The sequence below is a fragment of the Corvus kubaryi genome, unplaced genomic scaffold (assembly GCF_017639235.1).
Source record: "Corvus kubaryi isolate FWS band 111438036 unplaced genomic scaffold, C.kubaryi_AGA036_p1.0 71, whole genome shotgun sequence".
NCBI classification, from domain to species: Eukaryota; Metazoa; Chordata; class Aves; order Passeriformes; family Corvidae; genus Corvus; species Corvus kubaryi.
In genome coordinates, this window is record NW_024582059.1 from 552,054 (window position 1) to 577,898 (window position 25,845).

General features: G+C 43.2%; 1 protein-coding gene across 11 annotated transcripts in view; it reads right to left on the reverse strand.

The window, feature by feature from the left end:
- Positions 1–11,975: 11,975 nt before the first annotated feature.
- Positions 11,976–25,845, reverse strand: part of EMCN (endomucin) — a 55,246-nt gene continuing 41,376 nt past the window's right edge. For 5 of the 11 annotated variants that reach the window (XR_006019885.1, XR_006019884.1, XR_006019883.1 and 2 more), the window contains 3 exons: positions 25,590–25,651; positions 21,115–21,411; positions 20,533–20,976 (listed from right to left, as the gene is read on the reverse strand). Coding sequence is in view for 4 of the 11 variants with exons in the window: in XM_042049714.1 (XP_041905648.1) it covers positions 21,176–21,411; positions 25,590–25,651 (298 nt within the window). In the remaining 7 variants the exon portion in view is untranslated. Of the gene's footprint in view, positions 13,725–14,955; positions 15,019–20,532; positions 21,429–25,589; positions 25,652–25,845 lie in introns of those variants that run through there. The other 6 variants (XM_042049717.1, XM_042049715.1, XR_006019887.1 and 3 more) reach the window with 5 other exon arrangements.

The window sequence follows — 25,845 nt, forward strand, 5'->3', positions numbered from 1 at the left end:
GCTCAGTCTCTCTCTTCTTTTGGGCTGGAGAGTTTCTTGAGTTCCTGCTCCGTGAGTCGGTGGTCGCAATCTCCCCCTGCTGGAGTTGATTTTACCGGCCAGAGCTGATTGCAGGACAGCTGGGATTTTTGCTTACTTCAGTTTCTTCCTTGTTTCGGGAGCTGTGCCAGGGGTCCTTTTGGCGCAGCAATTCTGCATTCTTTGTGTCCACTTTCAGTGGGCATCCTTCTCGGCAAGCTTTGTTAACCTTCCCCTAGGTCTGAGCTCCTTGAAGCATGACAAGCCCTGAACCTTTACAAGGCACTTCTACCAACAAGGAATTTGTTTTTCTAACCCTTGGAATCACTTAGAGCTTGCTTGGTAGTTGCTGTCTATTTCATGGATTAAATCTCCCTTCTAGTTGATTGGGCTTGAAAGTATACAAAGATCCAATATATCTATACAAACAGCATCCTTCCTTAAGAAATCTTTTACATATTCTACATTTTGCATCCCATATAACTTCTGAAAATTAAATTATAGTGTATCAACAGCAAAGGAGAAATGTTACACGGAACAGCCACGAGCAGGTGGATGGCTCTGGTAATGGAACAGGAGCTAATGATGCACCTGTGGCTGATGCAGCCCCTGCAGAAGAGGGAGCAGAGGAGGAGGCCACTGCAAGTTCAGAGTACGTATGGCTCATGCCCTACCAAACACGGAATTCTGTGCCTTTTTTCCTTTTCTGTACAGGACTGAGTTATGCTGCTGTGCCTGGTTTATCTGGGAAGCCTTCCCTTACTCTACTTATTTCCCTCCTTCTCCCGTGTTGCATGATGAGCGAATGATACCTTTTGCATTTTGGGAGAAAAGGGCAGCCCAAGGCAGATGTACAACTTTGCACACAACCTTAGAGACGAGTGTGGGGGTATGGCAAGGAAGGGGGATTGGTCACAGGCCACAGCTCATAATGTATTGCATTTACTTTTTCTGACCAGCTCTAGTAGCACTGTTAGATATGGAAATTGTTATCAATGAGGCTTGGCATCATGGGACCGGCAGGCAGCAGCCGGGCAAATGCCAGCAGAAATTCCCTGCTTTTTCACACGCGGCATCAGCTGGCTGCCTCTCTCCTGGAGCTGGAACCCTTCTTCCCAGGGCAGGCTTGCACACAGGCGGTTGTGGAGGTCATGCTTTTATGGCCAGTCCTGGCAGTCACAAGGCCTGATTTGTTTGCATCTGTGATGGGGATGTTGCAGTCCAAGCTGGGTGCCTGCACAGTAAAAGCCCCATTCTGCAGAGAAACAGGAAAGTCCTGCTGTAGGAGCACTCCATTAGGATAAGAAAGGTGCAATGCATTAGACTGGTGAAATTAAATCGGGTGTCCGTGTCACTAGGGGAGACAAAGAACATGAGAATTATGGTATAAGGTTTTCTGAAGTGTTTCTTTGGGGTGGGGGGGAAAGACATAGGTTTTAATGAAGCTGGGGTGCTTTGAGCCTTTTGGAAAGGCAACGTAGGAGAGAATTTGAGTATGGAACTTTTAGGTGTAAATATACCACCTAAAGGGCTTCTGCTGTTCTAAACCATAATGCATTTTGCCAGTGAATTTGTAGATGTTTAAGTTTTGGTTGTTTAGTCTGTCGGTGAACAAATCCCACCACTTGATTAATATAAAAAAGGAATACTTTGTTCCTTCAGTCTCAAGCTTCTCTGTTACTGAATGAGCCTTGCTGCTCTGTTTAGGTAAGGCTGAAAGAGCTCAGTGCTGCAGCATTTAACATTGACCAAGGGCTCCTTCCTGGGGCTGGAGCTGGCCAGAGCCGTGTTACTCTGTAGCGTTAGACTTGGGTCCTGGAATGAATATTCTGGGGTGAATAGTTCCCAGCGGAAAGCTGGATGCTGCAGTTCCAAAGCTGTTATTGATGACCTGGTGGAAGTCAAAGCTGCCGTACCTAAACTGCTGGAGACTGCTGTTACTTCAAATCCCAGAGCAGAGTGACTGGCTGCACCTTTCTCCTGGTGAAAGACCGGGACACTCTTTCTGTCAGGGCAGGGAGACCCTAACTGCTCATCATGTGCAGCAAAGAGAGTTAAAGACAGCAGGGTTCTTCAAAGGCAGTGTGTCATGGCTAGTCAGTGCAGTTGCATGATCATGTGAGCTTTTATGTATCAATAAGCACTGCAGTGTGGTGATATTAACAGCTGCATGTTCTTTCTGGTTCTGTTTCCTCTAGTGCCCAGCAAGGAGTTGTTATAAGGTGTCCAATTTGCATGGATGTATACTCAGAGGTGAGGATCCACACACTGTCATCCTTTCTGCTTTGTGGGAGGGGGAAGGGGCCAGAAGGGGAGCTGCTCAAGTCAGTTGGCTGATGTGGGATGCTGCGGGCAGCTGCTGGAAGCAGAGCCCTTGCTGTGAAGCTCCACAAGTCCCTTCTTGGTGGTGAAGGTACAGGAAGGAGCCTTGGCCAAGATGGCACTGGCAGATCTGTGGATCCCTCGTTATTCTGATTGCAGGTGCTCTAAAGTCTCATTTGCCTGGTGCCAGCAGAGCAGCAAACTCAAATTCTTTCCTCCCAATACATGTTGTGGTTTTCTTTCTTCCAGATTATGCAAAGTGAACGACAGCTTGTGTCAACTCTGTGTGGCCATGTCTTCTGTAGTCGGTGCCTCGCTACTGCCCTGGAGACTGCTGACATGTGCCCAACCTGCAGGGTGGACCTCAGTCCAGAACTGTATCATCCCATTTATTTATGAATGCTTCTGCTGCTCAGAACAGACTCAGATGGACCCTGGAGAATAAGCGATGTCAAGACTTGTTTCTTCATGTATATAGTTCTTTCTGTATATAGTTTCATTTAATTCAATGAGAAATGATTGATTTAAACATAGTCTGTCTGCTCCTCTATGCTGGACTCTGCTGACACACAGAGATGTTGTTTAACAGGTGGAAATAAGGCTCTTGCTTTGAGCAGTCAGAAGCTCATTCTTTTCATCCCACTGTAGTCATTGGTTTGGGGGAAATGTGCTAAAGACATAAGCTTTGTAGTCCTTGTGGCCAGCGTGTGTTGTATGGGGAGAAAGAAACAGGCCCTGCTGGGGTGTGAGGCCTTGTATTTCTCAGGACAGACTCTGGTGGATGTTTTGGTGAAAATGTCATGATTTCGGTGTTCTGAAGATTGAAAGAACAGCAGGTTGTGCACACATGCAAAGAAAACAGTTTTCTTTGAGAATAACTTGTAGGTATCCAGACAGCTTTTCTATGGTGCAAGCTGCTCCATTATGTTGTGGTTAGCATCCCATTGATGACTGCCAGCTGATGACAGGAGCACTGCCAGCTTCTCTGAAGCTCTTTCACCCTTCTAAAAAGCCTGTAAGCTTCAGGGCAATCACAAGAACATAGATGTTTAGACTGCTGTGTTCCACACTTAGCCTGCAAAACAGAAGACAGAAGTAAGTAGTGAGGTAAAGAAATAAAGCAACCACCATCAGCATCACCATCACTATCATCATCTTCATCATCACCATTTACCTTTCCCACTGCAAAAGCAAATTGTCTCCAGGGGAGACAAGGAGCCAGTAGCAGCTCCTAGACCCAGGGTGCTGATGTGGGCTGGCAGCAGGTGGCCCTGTTCAACACAGGGAGTTACATGGGACATGACCAGCAAGTGCCAATGGCATGTACCTGTCCATATATTCGGGAGAAAGCATCCCTCTGAAGGCACAGATGTTCAACCATCTGCAGGGCTAAGTGAGACCTACACTTCCCAAGCTCTGGTTTCAGGGCTGGTGAACATCTCCATCTGCCAGCTGGCCATGGTACTTCACAGCTCAGTGGCTGCTGCTGTTGCTGCTGCAATATCCTTCCCTGCATGGCAGCCCTGCACAAGGGCTCCTCTTGCATTTCCCCTTGAAAAATTCTTCAGTTTATAAGCAGACTTTTCACTTCCAGGGGACGGAAACCCCAAGGAAAAATAAACCATCACAGGCTTTGCTACCTACCCACCACCACTGCAAGTGGTGCACCCAGGGTTCAGCTAAGGGCATTTGCAATCAGAACACCAAATTTCTTGCTGCTTGAGGAGGATGAAAAGAAAAAGATGGTTACTTCGTTACACTGACATTTCTAGTCTCTCTGGATTAAAAGACAGAAGTGTGCTGCAAGTTGTGCAATACAAAAAGCTCTGCTTCCTTTTGTAAATGAACTTTTTAACAGGTATTTTTAGGATAGAATTCTTTAATTCTCTATCGTAAGTTTATAGATTTCATAGGTTGTGTATTTGGGAAGCTGAGCTTTTACTTCTTCCAACAGATCCAAACCACTGCTTTGATCTTGTTTGTTTGTTTTACACCTGCCCCAGAAGTTTTCAGTATTTCTCTAGCAATTCGCTGTGGTGTGCTGGAGATTGCAAGTCAGCTTAGCTAAAACCAGTTTTGATTAATGTGGGAGATGAAAGCAAATGGCATGGGAGTGGTGGTTGGGGCATTGATGCTCTGAGGTGGCAAGAGGCGGTTTTGGGGGCTGATATAACAAGTTTGACTACCAAATATTTCTGGTAAGGCACCTGCTGTCACATAGCTTCAGGTAAGCCACAAAAACATGGAGGGGTGAACAATTAAAAAGTTAAATTACATTTAAATGAAAAAAACCCAAAATAAAACAGGGTGGGTTAACATTATCCCAATATTAGCCTCTAAAAAGATGACTGGCCCTTGCAGCTTCCCTTGGTTTCTATTTCACTCGCAGGACTTCAGGCCTGAAAGGTGTTTCCCTGGACATGAAACCTGCAGAGCAAAACAGGAGTGACCTTTGGATGGCGGCTGTCCCTGTCCCCACCACAGGCACCTGTTATGCCTTGGCAACGTGATGAACTTTCAGTCTTGTTTTTTCCCTTAGTAATGTGAGAATAAGGTCATTCATTTTCTCTTACAAAACACAGACTCTAAGTACTCATGTGCTCTATTGGAAAGAGTTCTCTGAAAGCCATGAGATTATTTGATCCATAATAGGGTTTCTTCTTCCCTGAACATGACCTTGAATACTTAAAATTCTTTCTCCAGTACTTGTGGTCATTAACTCTTCCTTATTTTGCTCTACCAGGTATGTTGTTTAAACTCTACACTAATTCCTGCTGCTTCCAACACACAGGGGCAAAATAACTAATTTAATGTCAGACACAGCTATGGAAAATAGAAACCATATGTGCCTAATGACTGAGGCTCAGCTGAAATTAGTGCATTGTCTTTGTGCTGCAGCTGAATCCTAATGATTCTGTTCCTAAAACTGGTACAGTAAACCAGCAGGTTAGGTGTCCTCATTTAATGAGGAGGGAAATAAAAAAAGTCTGGAATATTTTAGACCAAGCATTTCTGGATCTAGAAGTCACCTCCACTCTGCAATCAATGGCAAGGCTCAGAAAGCTGCAGTTTTTTCAGACAAGTTTTTTTCCAAGTGCAAGAAAGCAAGGCTCTTTATCGTCCCATCAGACCCACGCATCTGCCTTGCAGTCCCTCAGAGACACCTACAATCTTATCAGATCACCTGGTGCACTCCAGGAAAATAGAGGGGGACACACTTTAATTTCATTCCCCAAGACGATGCACAGGTACATAAATTCACACCCACTTGCCCCAGGGATGCAGGACCCCACTGACTTTTTCAGTGTCAGGATTCCTCCTCCTTATACTTTAATTTATGACCTGTGTGGAGGTAGAAAACTGAGTGTGTGCACAAAGCACCACCACAGCTGACCCAGCCCTGCTGTGTTGAAAAGGGCAGTATTTAACAAAGCCACGTGGAGGAAGGCTGGGACGTGTTTTCCAGACTACAGATGGCACAGGGATGACTTCTGTGGAAGTTCCTCCAAGGAGTATGTGGGGCACACCTCACCAAGGGGACAATCCCCAAACAGCTCATTCCATTATTGATCTGTAGGCACAGGAGAATTGATTTTTTTTGGAGCTTTGAAAGCCCAGAAAGCAGAGATGGAGCATATTGACATTTTTCATTTATCAAAAGCCACCCTTTACCTTTGCTCTCAAGACATTGCATGAAGCAGCAGGCTGTCCCCTCCCCACCTGCCCAACTCCTGTTTATGCTTCTCATTCCACATTCTTCCATCACCTTCACTGTGTTGCAGTCCTGTGCATGCTACTGCTTCAGGCCAGCGAAGTTTCAAAGAACCGCTAAAATGCTGTCTAAAAGAAGTCTAAAAATTATGAGCTGTGAGAAACTGTTTGAAGGGGCAAACATCACTCTGGATTGCATCATGTACAGGTTTTGAAGCTGGGCACTGGGAACAGGGAGTTGGGCACCCACCTTGAACACCAAGCTTAAAATGGAGTTTTGAACCGTATGTTTTTAGGTACAGAGCTCCATGCTGGCTGTGTGGAGGGGGCCAGATGGCACCCATCACAAAGGGCTCTTCTCAGTGTGCAGACACCTTCATGGCTGTGTGAGGGCAGCAGGCACAGCCTGGAGAGGGGTGGATGCTTTGTCCCTTGTAACACTGTGGTTTTTTAGAAGAGGGAAAAGCAGACTGCCTGAGGGAGCAGATGAAAGCAGCACCTCTCCAAAGGGAAGGAACGCGGCAACAGGACAGTAACAATTTTCCCCCTCACTGAGACCCATCATCATCCCGTGCCAAGGACCAGGAACTGAAATGTACTGAACTACTGCACAGACCCCCAGCAAACCCCTCCTCCCACTGCTCAGCCTTCCTGCTCCTATGCTGGCAGCCAAGCTTGGGCAACTGAAGGGGACCAAAATATATCCAGGTTTTTGGAGGATGGAAGATGCCCCAAAGCCTCCATCCTCTGCCAAGAGAAGCATTTAGGAGGGTGCAAAGCAGATCCAACAATAAGAAACCTACCTGGGAGAGAGGGAGGGTGATATGGGAGGCAAAATCTTCCCAGTTAATACACAGTAGTGGCATCTGAAAGAAATTATTGGGGTGATGGGGAACACAAGTGCCTCAGGGCCAGCTTTCCTGTGAGGTGGGCTCCTGGTGTCTCTCCCAGCCCCTTGGCCATGCACAGTCTGGCACAGGTGTGTGATAGCTTGCCATGGCTCCTAAAAGCACCTGGCTTAAGCAGCATGAAAGTGCAATCTGGTTCATATCCTGGCCCCATTTATCTCCGTCTTCCAGAGGTTTAGGCCAGGCCCTTCATGCCGAGCACTGAGCAGAACTAAAACTATAGTGCAGTAGGATTAAGTCTTTTCTGTCCCTCTCTGCAACGAATGCCCACAGGTTTGGGGATGTGAGGGAGCGACCTAGGGAGAGTGTGGTAAGCAAGCCCAGCAAGCCTGGGGCCGATAAGGGGTTTGTACCCAGTAGGTGCTTTTCCTCCCATCCTGCCTCTTGCTCTCCGTTCCGTAAGCAGGGGCTCTGACTGAGAGGGGGGAGCATTTAGACATTTCTGTAGCTCACCTTTGGGATTTGACCTGCAAGTCCAATCATTCCCGATGGTCAGCAGAGCAGCTGCAGGTACCTGCAATCACCTCCTCTCTGCTCTTTCCATCAGGTGTGTGTTCCACTGAGGTCAGCTGCTAAATCCCAAGGGAAAAGTCTCCCTCTGATTACTTTCTTCTAGTAACAGCTCTTTGTTGAGCTTCCTAGTACTGAGTCTTCTTTGGAAATGCGCATGTGGGATTTGTGAAAATAGGACTGAAAGACTCCGAGTGTGACCAGCCTGGCTGGCATGGGGCAGCTGCAGCTGCAGCCTGACCTGCAGCACACAGCACTTACCATACTCTGAGGGCTGAATGTCTGAGGTGGTTTTCTCTCTCACATGCGGCTTTTCTTTGGATGATGTGGCAGCAGAGTTCAGTTCTGGCTCTGAACTCCCCCAGGCTACGCGGATTTCGTTTGGTATGCTCTTCCTCACCCTTCCTTCCTCACTTTGCCAGCTAAATTCAGACAAGGTGCTTGTATGCATAAGAGCTGTCAGAAGAATAACTTACAAGTACAGGAGCTAGAAAAGTCTTGAAGTGTGAAGCTGGCAGCCCCTGAAGACCTGCAGGGACAATCCAATCCATCTGGTACTCCAGGGTGCAGAGCAAACAGACTTTTGACTAGTTCATAACCGCAGCATACGCAAAAGGCTCAATTATTGCTTCTTAAAAAGCCCAAATTATCTCCTGGAGTTGGAGACTGACAGCCACACAGTCTCCACAGCGTTATGCACGACTGAATTTTTGCTGGCTTATTCTCTGCTGTTCTGTACTGTCTGTAATTGCATTGCATTTTAACTGTTTAGCATTGTCAGAACTTCAGCCCCGGGGGCAGCGGAGGTGGTGAGAGTTCAATACATCAAATTACTACCCAAAGAGCAAGCAGACAAAAAGCAGAGCAGGGAGGGAGGGAAACAGACAAATGAGCCACATTCATTAGAAAAACAGCAGCCCTGACTAGGGAAGTGTCCTACTGATGAAATGAGAAAGGTGAAAGTTGTTAATAATAATAAAGAACACAGTAACACAGTTGCTTTTCTATCAGAAAGCACCAAATCTGGAGAAAATAAATGCTCTGTGGAAAGCAGAGATGGAAACCGATGAAATGCTCTTTTCCCACATAGCACTATCTTTCTTCCCAGTTTTATTTAGTGTGGTTTTTTGTGGTATTGAGTTCTGTAGCTGCACTGTTTAGTGCTGCTCCCTTGAGTGCCGTGATGTGGCCCCAAAAGATGACAGCACTGCTACAGAAGCCCCTCCATGCGAGGCAGTGAGGCAGTTTCCCACAGGCAGGTTTGTGTTTCACTCTTGACCAGCCAGAGGTCCTGATTGCTGCTCCTCTCTTTGGAATTTTGCCACCCATGCAGGTCCTGAAGTGCATCAGAACTCTTGATGAGGCTGCCCTATTGAGGCACCTCAGTAGCTTTGACCTCAAATAACAGACTAAGCTCTGTGCAGTTTAACACCTTTACATTACAGGACATTGTTGCAGGGAACAGGCCCAGCACAGCACAGCGGCCACAATGTGACAGCTGCGGAACGAAGGGGTTACCTGTGGGTGCCTGAAGAACAGCCTCAGAGCTGCCCACCATGGCACGGGGTCCCCAGGACCCAGCAGGACCGGCTGGGTGTCCCTTGTAGGCCACCAGCAGGCTACTTGTGGGTCTTTGTCTTGCCTACCTGCAAAGCCATGGGGGGAGAAGATCACAGAATGATTTGGCTTGGAAGGGACCTTTAAGGTCTAGTCCAGCCCTCAAGATGAAGCAAAGACAGAGGCACATCCACAGGCACAGCCAGCACAGCCAGCAATAAACATGCTTGTGGTAGCAGAGAGGTTTCCGTCCTTGTCCCAGTGCAGCCTGATAGGGAAGTGCCTCTACTGTGGCTCTCCACCCAGGGAACATGCAGAGTAGATGTGAGGGAGCTGAGAAGATCCTTCAGCTGTCTATGCTGAAAATTTTGAGGGTATTGACATTTCATGTCAGCTGCATTCACCAGGGTTAATTAAAGTCTGTGTTTTATAGATTGTCCTTAGCCATAAACGGAAAAGCTGCCTCAACTGGAAATCAATAGAGTAATCTTTAAGCTCTTCTATTTTATTAGATATAGGGTTCTAATTTGAAAAAATTGAGGAGCCATAATTAATGGTGCCAGAGAGGTCCTGAGATGTATGTTCAAAGCTTCCTGAGGAGAGTGCTTTGCTGCAGGCAGCATGCTGGAGATGCCCAGCATGCTGGGGCACAGCATTGAGGCCAGGCTCACTCAGCTCTGGTGAGTGAGCTCCCAGGAGCGCTGCAAATCAGTAGCCAGCACTCTGCCCAGAAATTGAAGGGAAGGCTGTGAAGGCAGTGCTGTCACCACAGGGCACAGCAGAAAAGCCATATCCGGGGCTGCTGACAACCAAGGAGTCTCACAGATGCTGCCAATGGCCTCCCTGTCCCGAGCCAGCGAGACTGATGTGCTTTATGCCTTTCTCTAAGTCCACCGTGCACTGGTATGCAGTGAAATGGTTCACCCCTCTTCAGTGGGGTGGAGTCATTCCAAAACTACAGGTGCCTTTGGGGGTTTTGGAAGGTGAAGTATCCTGAAAGGGCTTCTGCTTTCCCTTGCAACAGTCTTGCTGGCAGGCCATACAACTTTCCCACAACAAACGGGCCAAGGAATATTTTTCATTTAAACAACTTTCTGAGCAGTGCCTGTGAAATAATTCTGTCCACAGACAATGGAGTGTCAAGGATCAGAATGATTCTTCTGTGATCCAATAAGCAGAACAAACCCCAGAAGACTGGCCCATTCACAAGCAGCCAACATGAGGCCCTCGGCCAACCGTGTGAGAATGAAATGTAAGTACTTAGAAGGCTAATAAGCTGCTTGTGCTTGAAAAGCACTTAATGCTTACCTCTTCAGCATTTACCTTTTAGAAACAATTATTTTCAACTTTTCTATGCTGTTTTTCTCATTTCTAGACCTTTTCCCTGTAAATAATGATGAAAGCATTTTTCTGTCTGTGAGTCAGATAAGTTACTTGATACAGCATCTTAGAGTAGAAAGCCAATAGTCAATAGACTGTGCCACATGGGGTTTTTTGTGTTTGGTTGGTTCTTTTTCTTCAGTGCTCACTTGTCTTGTTTAGAGCTGGGTCCAAAATCCCAGCATTCTGCAACTGGTCACTCCCAAAATATTGCAAAGCTTTTTACTGAGCAGGGTTAGACTCTGGGAAGAGCTCAGGGAAACTTTTCTGTGCTTGAAGATAGTGACTCGCTTTTCCAAGTCGAGCCTGAGATGAGCAGTGCTGAAAACACTTTCTCCTGGCAAAACTGAGCCCTGCACACTTTGCTGGCAGTGATTAATGATACCCCAAAGTCTTTGCCAGCCCAATACGTTCTTTAGTCTTGGATTGTAACATGTAGATCAGAATCATATACTTGACCTACAAACTTGTTCAACTAGTATCTCACGAGCTGAACTAATTTGTAAGCAGATCCAGTTCAATTACATTTCTGTGGGCACGTTCATTCCACAGTGAAGTGGATGTCATTCACTGCTTTAGCAAATTAGGACACAGAAGCTGAAGAACACAAAATTTAAATAGGACTGTCCACAGAAGATTTAGCCAAACTTTAGTGAAAAGACTTTTACAAATGTAGATCCATTTTCCTGGTATTCTCATACAGACAAAACTCACAGTGGAGGACCAGCTTTAACTTTTGGGGGCTTTTTTTGCCATACTAGTGGCTAGAAAAACTGTAGTGGCTCTTTTAGACATGTATTACAGTGGAGCTGTTGAGCCAGACAACCTGAATTGATTTTTCATTTCTTTTTCATCTACCTGAGCCATTGCATGTAACTTCTTTAAATACTGCGTTCTCTCCGCAGACAGTTCATCACCTCCTGTTAAAGCCAATTCCAGCACCTCCAGCCCTGTAGAAGAAAAGTGCCCCAAATATTCTTTCAAATCCTTTCTGTGCTTTACAGATATCCTTCAAGCAAATCTGTCTTCTCTCCTTCACACCAACATTAATTCCCTTGTGATTTTTAACAAGCATGGAAGTTCATATGTCTCCCTTTACCACAAGTTTTGTCATTTCAGGGGTTAAGAGGATCTCAGGCTCTTATTTCCGCTCTCCACTAAACTCACCTCTTTTACTTCATACACACTCAGCACAAGTCAGTCCCTTTGAGAGATGTTTCCCAGCCTTCTGATGAGTTGGTTGTCTGCCGTGCCCCTTATCATGAAGAGCCCAAACACCTTCCCTGTTTTGGTGTTTTTCACTTTTCCAGTATCAGGATTTGCAGAGGCCTGCTCTCTCCCTATCGCTGATTGTAATGAGGAGGAGTTTCCACTTGCCACCTCCAGCATGCCTTCTGCAAGGTTTCATGGAGGTCCTGCCACCACCATGCCCAGAATATATAATGTCTGCTCTCCAGGCTTGTCATAAAGGGTCCAGCTCATTCTGTGATACAGGAACACAGAGTAATGGACAACAGTTGTGCTAGACATGGGTAATGGATTGCATTTCTGCAAACAGAAAAGGATAGCTACTTAATAAAGATAATAGATTTTAATAGGCAGTACATTTTTTTTCTTGACACAACATGGTATTTTCTGAATGTATTTTGCACAAAAACACAAACAGGTATTTCACAATCTTTCTCTGCTTTTTTCTACTGTCCTTTCACTGTGATACAATATACCACAAAATATCTTGGGTTTTTAATCAACATGAAAATCCACAGTGACTGCTTTTTTTTTTTTTTTGAAAGAAACTTCATCAATCAGGAACCAGAATAGTTGTAGATGCCAACTAGCATATTTCAGATGGCCTGACCTTTCCAAAGTAGGCATCCAAGACTCCTCTGCTCCTGAAGAACACAAATGATCCAGGAATACCTGAATGAACCATGTAAGTTCAGCTGCAGCATGGACACTTGTTTGTTCCCCATCTTTTATCAAGCTTCATCAAAAGTCTTCCATGGTGCCACTAAGACAGAAGATTATCAGACCCACCAAAGTGGAAGTAAGAGCAATGGCCAAGCACAGGGAAATAAACACTTTTCAGATTTGTCTATAGATATGAACTAATAAATCTGCTCAGTCTCTTACCATAATGCTAGGCAAGTTTTAATATTTCAGAGAAGGAAATTGGAGAGAGAAGTTCCTCAAAAGTATTGTATCAATAGGTAACAAAACTTAGATGATCATCCTGGATCTTGGTCCTACACTTAGACCAACAGTTGTCTTCTTTCAATTTTCAATTAAAAAAAAGTAATTCCTGGAATGCTACAAGTCAGTGGATTGAGACTGAGCAGATGCTCACAGTAATATAACTTTCAAACATTTATAGTTCTAGAAAGGTAGGGTACATGCAGATAGAAGCACTACTTGATATTTTGGAACTGCCAGCTCTGTACAAATTAAGAGCTACTGTAATTAGCACTTGAAACACTCTCTAAACTTCCAGAGTTATTCAATAACCCACAGGAATCCAATGCATTACTCAGAACACAGGGACGAAGGTTCATCTGTGAAATTGCTTCCCTTGCTGATTCCCACTGTGTGCCCCAGGCTATATGGGAGTCATATTTGTAGCAAACATAATGTAATTAGCCAAGGAACAGGTGAAAACCAACTATTGCCTGCTACATTACAAGGATTATATTCAGTAATTTACAGAATTTAAAAGAGCCTCAGTGCAAGGTATATTCCTCCCTTCACAGAAAACAAGCACACACTTCAGCATCTCAGCCGGGCATCCCACCCTGTAAACATTTGTGACAAGCAAAGCATGTGCTACAGTGAGGAGTCTCATGGAAAACACTGAATTAATTTTCATAGTGGCTGTTTGCCCAGTCCTGTTTCAAGGGTCAGGCCCTGTTTGTATTCTGCTACATACAATTAAAAGATCCCTAGCTACCATAGGTTCAACAAAGTATACTGACATATTCCTTCCTCTGTGTGCAGAAAACATTTTTAGTAGCTACTATGCAAACATCACCTAATTTTTACATTATCTTCACCCTTCTTCTTTTTACATTCTCTTCAACCTGTTTCCCTGCTTTTACTATATGTGAAAATAATAAATATATATGATATACCAGTAATTAAGCCATCAAAAAATTACATGTCTTTCCAGAAGTGAAAGGAGATGCTTGAGATTTAGAAGTCAAAACCTGGTCATTGACACAAGTGCCCCGATGGTAAAAAGCTTCAGCTGCTCCACATTTCCCATTTAAATGCAACTTTGGTGGGATATTCCTGGATATCGTGATAAAACAGGCTGCTTCACATCTGAAATGACAAGTGTATCTCAGGATTATTATTCCAGGTAGGGTTGTTCAGGAACATAGGAGCAAGCTAAAATGGAAGACACAGAATAAATCCAATATGGGTTAGACAATAAGGATTAAATTCATTGTCCAGGCCATTGTCTTGCATCCACACAAACTGAACCACCTCTGGGTTTTCAATAATGTAGGCAAAACTGCATTCTGCTGCTCTAATTCAAGGAACAAAGGAGGTAATTTTGTCCTTTTTATTGGCATCAGGAAAGCTCAGTCTCTGCATGCTAGAGGAAATGAGAATAGGCCAAAACCATCAAAGATGTTCCTCACATCTCTGGTCAGCCAGGTATTTCTCAGTGGAGGGTGATGGGACCCATTCTAGAGGGGCTTCATCCTACAGTGCTGGTGGGAGGCTGGGCTTTGCCAGAGCCTCTGTTGGGTCCATCCCGCACATGCTGGGACACCCAGCTCCTCAGGCCATCCTTCTCCCCTACCTCCTGCTCTACCCTGGTCACTTAGGACCCTTCCCACAGCTGCTTCCTTCTCCCTCAGCAAAGGACCACAGCTCTCCACAAATGAGAGAAGCAGCTCCATGGGAAGTGGATACTGTGGTGCCTGAGAAAGCTTCATAAATGAAGGACAATGCAGTGCCCACATAAAAAACTGGGTTTCAGAGGCACTCTGATGGTCTCTGCCACCTCACACATAAAAATAGCATCCAGCACTTGCTGTGTATGTTAACCACCAAGGATTTCAAGCGGTAATAAACCACCTCAATCAAAGTGCTGGCTTTTTTCATGAAGTGAAAAAGATTCAGATTTTTCATGGAAAAAAAAGGAGCAAAAAATTTCTGGGTACCATATCTTTTTTTTTTTAATAGGTATCTGTCTTTAAAAATCTATTCTTTCTCACACAAACAGAAAGAAAATTTACTCAGGGATTTACATCCAGGAAATGCTGAACAGTTAAAGTCACATGCTCTTGCCTATATAGGTCTGTCTCTGGAGCTGGCAGCTTCTTCAGTTTGCCTGTGAATCTGGTCACAATGGTGTGCTCAAGCTGAGCTTTCTTTAAGACATTTTTCCTTGAGGCTGCTGCCAACTTAAGTCATTGTTCTTTTTGGTTTGCATTTTTAACCCTTTTTTTTAGTTATGTGGCACAATACCGAGACTAAAAAGTATTAAAGGGACTGACAAACACTAATGTTACAGGATGGAAAACAAAGGCTAGAAACTTACATATTTATTGCTGAGATGTGAAGAGTTGCCGAGTTTTATTCTTCCCATGAGATGAGTGCTCTCCTAAGACACAGAAAATATATTTGCATCAGATAAACATGGAAAGACAAAAGGACCAATGAGTCTAGCAGGAACACATCACTGACCACTGTACAAACCAGACAGTGTCTTTGTCAGATTTACTTAATGCCAAAAACTGTCCACACGATAGATTTTTAGCACTCTTCCTAGTTTATTGATTATCTCCCCTGCGATTTGCTCAAAAATGGTGGGTTACTACCACAACATATTTTCCAAGGCAGTTCTCAAGGGGGTTGAAGAGGAATAAGACTTTAATTAATTTATAGCTATGATTAGAACATTGAATTATAAAAATAAGAAGATAGAACTATAAAATTAATTTTTGCCAGTAACACTGACATCAGCTCAGTTCCTCCAAAGCAGAAGAATAAATATTTAAGAACTTCACACAGTTCTCAATCCTCCTTCCCTGGAGAAGCAGAGGCACTACCAGCAGTTACAGGCAGGCAAATAAGAATCCAGATGAGGACGTGTTTACAGATGTCCTATTTCCAAGGGCATGTCCCAGGAATGGCAGTGGAATTACTTTATGTCAGAGATTTGCACATGGAGATGAACAGGGAGTGGCATTCACAGACTGTCCAGAGCCACATGGAGATAGGCATGAGGGTGAGAAACCCCAAATGCCTCCAGGAAACTGCCTTCTGCCTCCCTACTCACCTGCAGGAGACAATTTAATTCCTCATGCACACACGAGAGGCAAGGAAGTGATGTATTACATTCCAGAAGAAGTGAATATGTGTTAAAAAGCTACAAATGATCAATGGCCTGGGGTTGCAAATTGTAACACAAGTTAGGATTATAGAAAAATTCACTGATTAGGCATTTAAATGATTAGCAGCCAAATTAAATAGTTGCACTCCTGAAGAGAATGGAAAAGACTTATCAATAGTTTTACAACAGCTTTTCTTCACAGCAAAAAAAGGCTCTTTAATTTAGTCCAGCTTTTTGGAGATGAGTATAAGACTTGGTATCTGCTAAAAACTGTTCAACAATAATGTGCTGGAATGGTGTTCACTTCCCAAGGGTTCAATTTTGGAAAAAAAACATTTTAAAGTAATTTTGAAGTGTTGCTAAGATAGAGCTTCAGAAGTTCTGATCATGTCACATTTCAGGTAGAGAAAAGAGAATCACAGGTTTCTTCTAGGAAAAAACTGAAACATCTTAACAAGGCATGTTTTTTGTTAGATAAAAATCTTGTTTTGAAAAGCTAAAATAAAGTGAACCAGTTCAAATATTGCACAGTTTTATACTAACAAAGGAATGAGATTTTCAAGAACGCTCATTTCTTTTTTAGTTTTTTTCCCCTTCTGCATGTCTCTACTTTCCTTGTTTAATATATAGAAATAGAAGATTAAATAGAGGATGAAAGAGAGAAGTTGGCAAAACTGTTTAAAAAAGAAGGTGATGGAGAAATTGTGAAATATATTACCATGCAGAAGAAAATATTCAATAGTGGTAATAAATATCAGTACTTTTCTATCAATTCCACTCTCAGCTGTTTTTTCTGCAGACAGATTCACATGGAAGCACCCCAGGAAAATAACATGTCTTAGGGCAGGCTCCAGAGTCAACGTAGCTCCCCGAGAACATCCCATTTATGCCACTAGACCTCGGATCAGTGTATGAAATGGGCGAGCAGCATTGGCTGCAGAAGGCAGAGTGTTTGAGTGGTACCTGCCCGCAGCAGTAGCCAGGCCAGGGGGGGTGACTCTGCCTTTCTGCACACCCTGAGACTGCAGCACACAAACACTCACGCCCTATCCAGATTTCCTGCTGCTACACCTTTTATCCCTGGAACAGTGAACAGTATAATATCAATGTCTGGTGAGAAATGGATGCAGGCAGGGATGCTCTATGTTGCTTTGCACTTCCAAGAGGGCAGGAGCCTGCAAGACTTGTGAAACGAAACCAAGTTATGGCTGCTCCATGGTTGCAAATATGCCTGAAGATATTTGTGTCATAAGGTCTGCGATCATTAGTGCCAGCCAATAATTCAGTGATGATGAGACAATGATTATACACTGGAGAAGAAGTGGTCACAGATGCTCTCTGTTCAAGAGATAAAAGGGTAATGGATGGGTTTAGATACAGGGCTGCAGTATGCCTGGAGATTGCACAGAGACGTGTCCAGATCAATTTGGGAGTTCAATGGTTCAGCAGTTTGATGTTCTGCTAAATATCCAGATGCAACTCAAAGGGCAAACCAAGAACATTCAGATTAGGTGCAAGTAAGAAGACATTTATAATGATTTCAAAACAGCGTTAACTGACACAAATAGGTTCCAAGACTAAAAAAAACCCAAACTTGCCCCCAAACCATCACCCACCAAAACAAATGGTTTGAACCTTGCTTCCCATAAGGGAAATGAAAACTAAATACTTGTGTTCGGTAGCTTGTTAGAACAGATGGCATTTTAATAGATTGAAGAAATTATTTCACACTGAAGTTTTTGGTGACTGAGAAAATAGAGTGTGCACTGGAGGTGCTCAACCAGTCCAGATAGATTACCTGGATCCTTTAAAGGCTGTCACAGAATCATAGAATTGTTAAGTTTGGAAAAGACCTTTAAGATCAAGTCCAACCATCAACCCAGCAACATCACCATGTTCACCACTAAACCATGTCCTCAAGTGCCACATCTACACATTTTTGAACACTTCCAGGAATGATGACTCTGTCACTGCCCTAGACAGCCTGTTCCAACAGCAACCCTTTTTGTGAAGAATTTTTCCCTAATATCTAATCTAAACTACCTTGGTGCAACTTGAGGCCATCATTGAAAGAGAAAGGGCATAGTTCCACAAAATATACCAACAAGAGCATAATTGCTGCACAACATTGTCAGTGAAAAACTGGGATTTTATTTATTCTGGATTATGCATTTAGAGAAAGATGACACACAAACTCTAGTGTTGTGCAGCAGAAGATGGAAGGTATCAGGAGAAACTTGAACTGTCAGCTGCTCACTATTTAGGTATTCAGCATCTTGAATAAAGGTATTGGTTGGTGTTCTGATACTCTGATCCAATTTGATGGGTACTATGGCAATAACTTTCTGATAATGGGTTGAAAATTCACTGTACATTTGTCCGCCTTGAAAAGTAGGTGCGCAGCCTCAAAAAAATGGGAGATGAAGGAAACTGGAAGAAAGTATTTGGTGCATTTAAAGTGCTACCAACTGCACAGCTGCAAGTGCTACGTGACCCCCTTTACCTGTGGTCCTGCCTTGTGACACCTCTCCTGATGGAGGAGGAGTTGTGGGCTCAGATAGATTGGCAGAGGGCAGTGAGAAGCCAACCTCATATATATCACGCACTTCTACAAAAACTGAAAGAAATGATGCACAGTTTGAGAAAGAGGCCTTAGGCAGAATATTTGGAAAATGAAATCAGATACTGATGTGGAAGTTTTAGCTGACAGGCAAAGCCTGCCATTACACCTTTTATTCTCCCTCTCATCCTCCAGTGTTGCATCTGTTTGTTGATTTTTGTCTAAAATTGGATTGCAAAAACAAAGACATAGGCATCATGAGGTCTCTTAACTATTACTGTCATATAACAGACAGATCTCTAGTCAAACTATCAGGTTCATTGCTGCAGGAGGCTGCAGATATCACAGCAAACAAGACAAATTTGTGGAATTAATAGCCACTGAAATCTGTGAAACACCAAGGATACAAAGTCTGATTCAGGATGTCTCCAAGCCACAGGCTGCTGGAAGACTATGGTGGAGGACAGGTTATTGGAGTCCTTTCCTGTTTGTCACGCTTCCTTTCACACCTCATGTGATCCACCCTCAGTGACAGGATTTGAGGCTACATAGATCCAAGGTCCGAGCAGGTACAGCTGGGTCAGATGATGGTTTCTTAGCCTCAGTACTAAAGGAGCTGGTGCTGTAGCAACCACCACAATACAGCACTGGTCTTTCACATACACAGCCTCCACGTGGCTACCCTTTGTACACTTCTGCTGGAGCCTTGGTCACCAATCCACCCAAAGAAATTGGCAGCGTAAGCACTGGGCCTGATCCCATACACCCTGCACACATCCTCCTCTAAAACATGGCCATGGTTCAAAAGGATAAAGATAAGGAAGACGTACAAGGAAAAAACCCAACTTTTGTACTCATAAATCCTCATCCTTCAGTGTACTTGTTTTGAGTTCATAGAAGGTAGACTGAGTACACAGATACTGAGGGCTGTTCCAAGCTGAAAGATAGCCAGGAAAGAAATAGTGCTGCAGTGAAAATGCAGGGTTTTCTTCCTAATTAAAATTTCACTTGTGCAGTATTTGTTTTGATTTTTCACTCACAAATATATCCTTTTCTAACTATTAATGTTGCATCCTGATGCCAATGTATGTGAATAAGTAATGGGTACAATCAACTGAAATTACAGATTACAATAAGGTCAGTTTTGAAGCTCTGAAACAAACATTTCTTTGTCTCACCATTGTGGAAGGATATTGGATTAATCTCACTACAGTTGGCCCTCTTCCCCTGCCCCTCCACATTTGATTCAGAATCTGAATATAGTATTCAGAATACACACACACTGCAGAACATCATGACATAAAAGAGAGTACAGACTGAGTACTATGAGTACAGAAAGCCTTTGACCTGGGTAAAGCCCTCTGACATTATTGGGAAAGCTGGAAGTAAAAGGATGTAAAAACAGTCTTTCACATAAAAAATAGGTTGTACCGCATCTCAAATTATATTGTCTGTAAGAAAGAAATTAATTGTGCTGTTATTTCACTGTAATATCTGCTGCTGAGAAATTGCTGGTAAGTGGCACTCAGGTTTGGAGCAAAGAATTAAAGCAAGCTTTCCATAAAATCTGATTGCAGAAGCCTATCTTTTATAAAAGTATAAAACTACCTCTGCAGACACAGGAAACAAAATATCTATTTTTACCATACTGAGATAAAAGAAAGAGGGGTGTATTACAGATGCTGGAGAACAGCATTAACTGGGAACCAGTGGCTGGGTTTGATGTGGGCCAGTGGGTCCAGCACCTGCAATGTACTGCAGCTCCCCTGCCACACACTTCACCATTTCCCTGCAAACTGCTCCTCGCTATGGCTAGCACGACAGAAGGATCTGAACAATTCACCATGGCAGAGAGAGGGTGTGTGGAAAAGTTCAGGCAAAGGACAGGAAGGCAATTGCTGCCGAATGGGCAGCAAAGGGTGGGAGGTGGCTCCCTCATGAGGAGCATCTCAGAAAACTGCAGGCTGTAAAGTCAGCAAATGCTTCACAGGGGAAAACATCCCCTGACCCTCAGCAGTCTGAATGTAAGAGACTGCTTTAAAAACCCTTGAAAATATGCACAGCTCACAAGTCAAATTAGAAATACAGAAGGAAGCATATGCTGTTTTGACTACGGTTTGACTATGTTTTTGACTACGGTTTTGTCCAAAAGTTTCAGCTGGAAGTGTGTGCAGTCAGAACTTGGTGGTGAGAGTAAACACAAACAGAGTCCAACCACAAGCTGTAAGGAGCTAAGAAAGTTTATTCCACAGTTTCTGTGAAGAAAGAAACACAACTTCAGGCTATTATACAATACAAGGTTAAAAAAATAGAGTATCAGAAAATGAGAAAGAGAAGGAAAGGGAGGGAGGTACTTGACATCTTTTTCTGTTGCAAGGCGAACCTTTCCTACAAAGTGGCATCTAGGTGTTCTACCTGCAGGGGAAAAAACATAAGACCCTGAAACTACATCTCAGAATAGGAAACAGAAAAAAATCAGTATCATATCCTACATTAGCAGGAACATCCACTCTTACCGTTCCTAAGCATGCAGCATGCCAGCAGACTGCTCTTCACTGACCTACACTGCTTATCTTGCAAGTAATTGGAAGACGGAAGGGAATTTCCATTGACAGAGTGTCTCATCTAGGGGGTCAGATTCTTCTGCTCCTAAAGACATCTGGATCCTAGATATAAAGAAAAAGAGGTCAAAGTCCCAATGCATGTTGAGAAACCTCATGGCCCACTATGGAACCATGCCCCCTCACAGGGGTAAATTTCCCTTGGTTGGGTCTGTAATGAGGTAAACCCCAAAGATTTCTTACCTTCTTAAATGTCACGGTCTGTGCTTAGATGTACTCAACATAACAGGAAACGAGGTCTGCATCAGCTCCTGATTTGTCCCATTGTACCAAAACCACATCTGTGGTTTGATGAGTGAGGCAGAACAATTAGTCTCAGCATTTGGAGGGTCGTGGAAAGCAGTGACGAAGACAACGTCATCCGACCACACTGTTTCAGAACATCACAGGATTTTCCATGTCCAAGCCCTAGCACCAGTGTGGGTTGTCTTGAGGTACATTCAGTTGAAGCAGCAGATAACAGGTCTAAGGCCATTATTCCTGTTGAACAGCAGCAGCTTTTGGAAGAGATGTGGAGCATATGGAGAATGCAAGTTTTTCTGCTTCCTCGGTTCATGCTATCGCGCACTGCACTGCCATCTCAGAGCACCTCTAGGTATTAAACGATCTCTTTCTCCAGCATGATTGCAATAGGTTAAAGGGGTTTCAAATGGACCAGGTTAAGTGTCTCCCAACTATCCATCTTTGCCTGGTACATTTTCTCATCTCTGTTTAGTAGCAACACTTGAATTTTCATTTTTGTCCACAATGGGTATCTTTGGAAGCCCTAATGCAGACAAGTACCACAGACCCTTCTCCAGCCTCAGGTGCCTTTCAGCAAACTCAGTGCAGAACAGGCAATACGCCTACAAGCCAAGTAAGTCATATCCTACCCTTTCACATCAAAACAGCTCAGTCTGGTCATAAATCATGCTTTATTGGATCAGCTTATGCTTAGGTGCCAGGATTATACCCATGCCAGAAATATTATGTCACCTGCACATCCCTACGAGACTTTACATTGAATATTGAACTGGTGTGCTTCTATTAAAAGGCCTTTCATACATTTTACATGCTCTAGAATAGTTATTCCAGGCAAGGGCCATAAAAGAAAATTGTCAAGTCATTACTCAGGTATCAATACTTCTATCACGCATCATACACCGGTATGGAGTAGCCTTACCCAATTTTCTATTTACTAACCTTTCTGTAACGGAACAATTTTCATTCCTCGACATTTTTCATCAGTCCTTAAAAGGTGATCAATAGCCTTGCTGTTTCTCAGTGTAATACACAAGAACCCTTACAGAAAAAGTTAGGTCTGTTTTCAAGACAGGCAATACTTTAACCTCATAGCTGATGGTATTGATCTCTTAGTCATCAATTAAAACCCTTCATCTTATATTCTCAGGAAATATAATTGTCACTGACAAGCTAAATGTGCAGTTCTGTGGGCTATGTTGAATCTCAAATAAATATTTTTGCAGGTAGGTTTTCTAGAATGCTGTATTGTAGAAGACCATTTATTCTCCGTAGGGAGAGTCACCCTAAATTTGCCTGTACAGCCAACATGAAATGGCTGCCTTAAGTCCTGCATTTGTACATTAGTGTAAAACTTCTGAGATGATTCAGCATCCTGAGCATTTTTATCCAAGACGAGTTTTCAAGTTAGATGCAAGAACAGGCACTTATCTTGTATCAGGTGTTGCAGTTCACTGACAAACATGCATGAAAAATTTACTGAGTCTAGTTTAGTTTTCGGGTTTTTTTACTTTACATCAATTCTACACCAGTTGTGCCTTAGAGCTCAAAGCCATTAGCAATTCCATCTTTCTAAGAAGATTTATAAAAAATGAGAATATTAAAGCTCCATTTTACCTAGTATAATACCATTAAAAAACATTACATTAGTCCAGGCTTAATTGAAAACCATTCTTTTCCTGTATTCTTTTCACATTAATTGTAGGTATTTGAAATAATACTCTTGAATTCAGCTGTGTCTCTGAAAATGGAGTCTTTCCTTTTTCTTTCATTTCATATCCAGAACCTAATTTTAGAAGTCCCGAAATAGGATCCTTCAGTAGTCCATGGACTGCCACAGGTCAGCCCGTTCCAGCTCAAGGCAGATGGGATAAACAGGGATAAACAGCCCTCTGGACATCTCTTTCAACTATGTGCAGCTGGCATAGTTTTTAGACAGATAAAATAAGGCAAGATTAAACTCACCATAACCTTTGATCAAGATCTATGCACAACACTGACACAGGGTCTTTCCAAGTTGCTAGCTTGAACAGTTTGTAGGTCCTTATTTGTCCTGTATATATTTTACAAAATTATATAATCTCAAAGTCTTCTGTTTGGAATAAAAAGCAAAAATTAAAAAAACCCCAAATGTATACTTCTAATAAAGCTTAATTTGAATACAAATCAAAGCAGAATTTCATTGTATATATGCTTGACCTTAGGGAGGAGCTGCCTATTCATAGTGAGAGGATGATTTAGCCCTGCCTGTAAAGTTAAGGCTGCTCTTTAGAGCTTTCTAATTTTAGTCTTTCTACTCACAACTCCTTGTAGTTTTGCTGGTACGTGCAGAGACAGCCACAATAACACTTTCTAAACAGCTGGACCAAGGAAAGAAGAAGAACACAGGCAAAGAAGTTTTATGCAGGGCAATTGCTGTCAGTAGTTGTGAGAAGGCCCATGAGTCAGACAGTTCTTGCGCCTATACTATAAGAAATATTTGCCTTTATGCCTGAGCTTTTAACGAAGCAAGTAAATCTGATTTCAATGGGGAGGCATCCTAACATATTTGAAATACCTGTATGAGTGACAGATATTTCTGGAAGAAAGAGACTCCTCTGCCAGAGTGCTTTTAAGTTAAGAAGTAAAGCGACTCTAAAAACCTGGGCAAAAGCAGGACTTCAATTTATGTGAATGCATTTTTAATTTTGAAACATATAATGATGTAAGAATTCAAGAGAAAATGGCAGCTAGTTTAAATATGAATTGTATTAATGAGAAGAGGGCAAGAATCTTGTCTTCTAAGTGGTTATGACTCAAACCTTCTAATTATAGCATGCACAAATCATACTTCAGTATAAAGGAATATCAAGCATCCTCTGGATGGAAGATGCTCAGATAATCTGTGAGCCAGTAGCTGATTAACAGGCACCAGAGCTCATCTGGGGGGAAAAAAAAGTGAGCCTGTGTCTTTTCTCATTTACCCTGCTGTAAGCCACAAACATTTCTGCTACTGTCAATGAAGTCACTTTATTTCTGAAATGGCATGAGGGCAGAATCAATCAAAAAATGTCCATTAATTAGTTTCTAACTTCATTCAGTTTAAAACAAACAAACAAACAAACAAACAAACAAAAAAACCCCACAGTGGGGCAGAATGATGTGTCCTGTGGTGGAGCAGGCCCTTCCTGTCCCACTCTACCCCTAGCTCTGTGTCATGAGGCCATGGGGAGGGACCTTGCCCGACTCTGATTTGTTGCAATGGCTGCGAGAGATGCCCTGTAGGCGTTTTGGACTGCATGAAAACTTCTGGGAGTTGCAGAGAAGGCTGGAGAGTCTAAATTGTGCCTCTCCAGCAGGCAGAGGATAGTTCAGATCAAGTGCTGTATTTCAGAGGACTTCCCAAGGATTTGGACAAAAGGAGAATGCAGTGATTGGTCAACCTCAGAAATGTCAGTAGGAGAAACAGATGGCCAAAAAGCTTAAAGACAAAAAAAGAGCTTTATACCTAAAAAGTAGGAAGTAAGTGATGGAAAGACTTCTGCAGATGAGGGGGGACCTACATGACTGAGAAAGCATTGGGTGAAGGTGTGAAGTTTCACCATGGCTAGCTCTACCATGAGAGATTTAGGGGTTTTGATTGATTAGTCAGAATTTTGTTCTGCCTCAGTCTTATTTTGTGCTACTCCATTTTTTTTCAGAATCTATAACTGCATCCATCTCTTTCCTTTGAGATTTTGCTTTCTTTTGTGCATGTTATGAATAACCTTTGTTCCTTTAGGCTTTATACCCCAGATTTTGTAAGAACCTGAAGCACAGGACAGACGGATTTGCAATGAGAGTAGGATTTTGAATGCAAAGGGTTACTGAGTACAGGGCTCAGTCACTGTACACTGACTGACACCAACTCCAACAGAACCCTGATTACATACAGCACTGACCCCGAGCCTTTTGATCACTGGGATATTAGCTCAGTTGGTTGGAGCATGGTAATAACCACACCAAGGTTGTGGGTTTGATCTTCATGTGGGCCATTCACTTAAATTCACCTGAGGGCCCCTTCCCGCTCAGAACATTCTGTGATTTTGATATTACCAGTCTTCAAACCTCCTTTTACAGCCAGATCTAGCTGATAAATACCATGATCACTGTTACTCCTGAACATGCCTAGCTAGATCACTTACCATCAATGATTTAAAAAGTATTTTCCTAAACCAGTCATACTTCTCATTCCCAAGTACTGACAGCACACACAGAACAGCTGAACTGCAGCTCTACAGGATCCCAGTCTGGGGATTTGCACTGTAGAGGAATTGTTTGCAGCAACTTTGACCTGACAGAAAGTGAACACGGGCTTGCTATAAGAAATGACATCCCAAAAGCTGCTCTTCTCTGAGCTCAGACAGGGAAACAGACATACACACAAAGGCAACACTCACCAGTCTCAGAAGAAGTTGTCTTCACAGAAAGAAGTTTGACTCCTTCTTTGTCTGACTGGGCCCTGTTGAAGCCAGAAAACATTTAAGCAGACAGTCAGCACACATGCTGGTCAGCCAAACAAAACTCTAAAATTATGGTCCCGAGGAGGCAGCATCTACTCCAGTCTACACTGGCAGGCTTAAAAAGGGCTTTGCATGGGGTGATGAAGTGGAAATCTTGGTGGTGGAAAACACCATATAACAATATCTCTGAAAA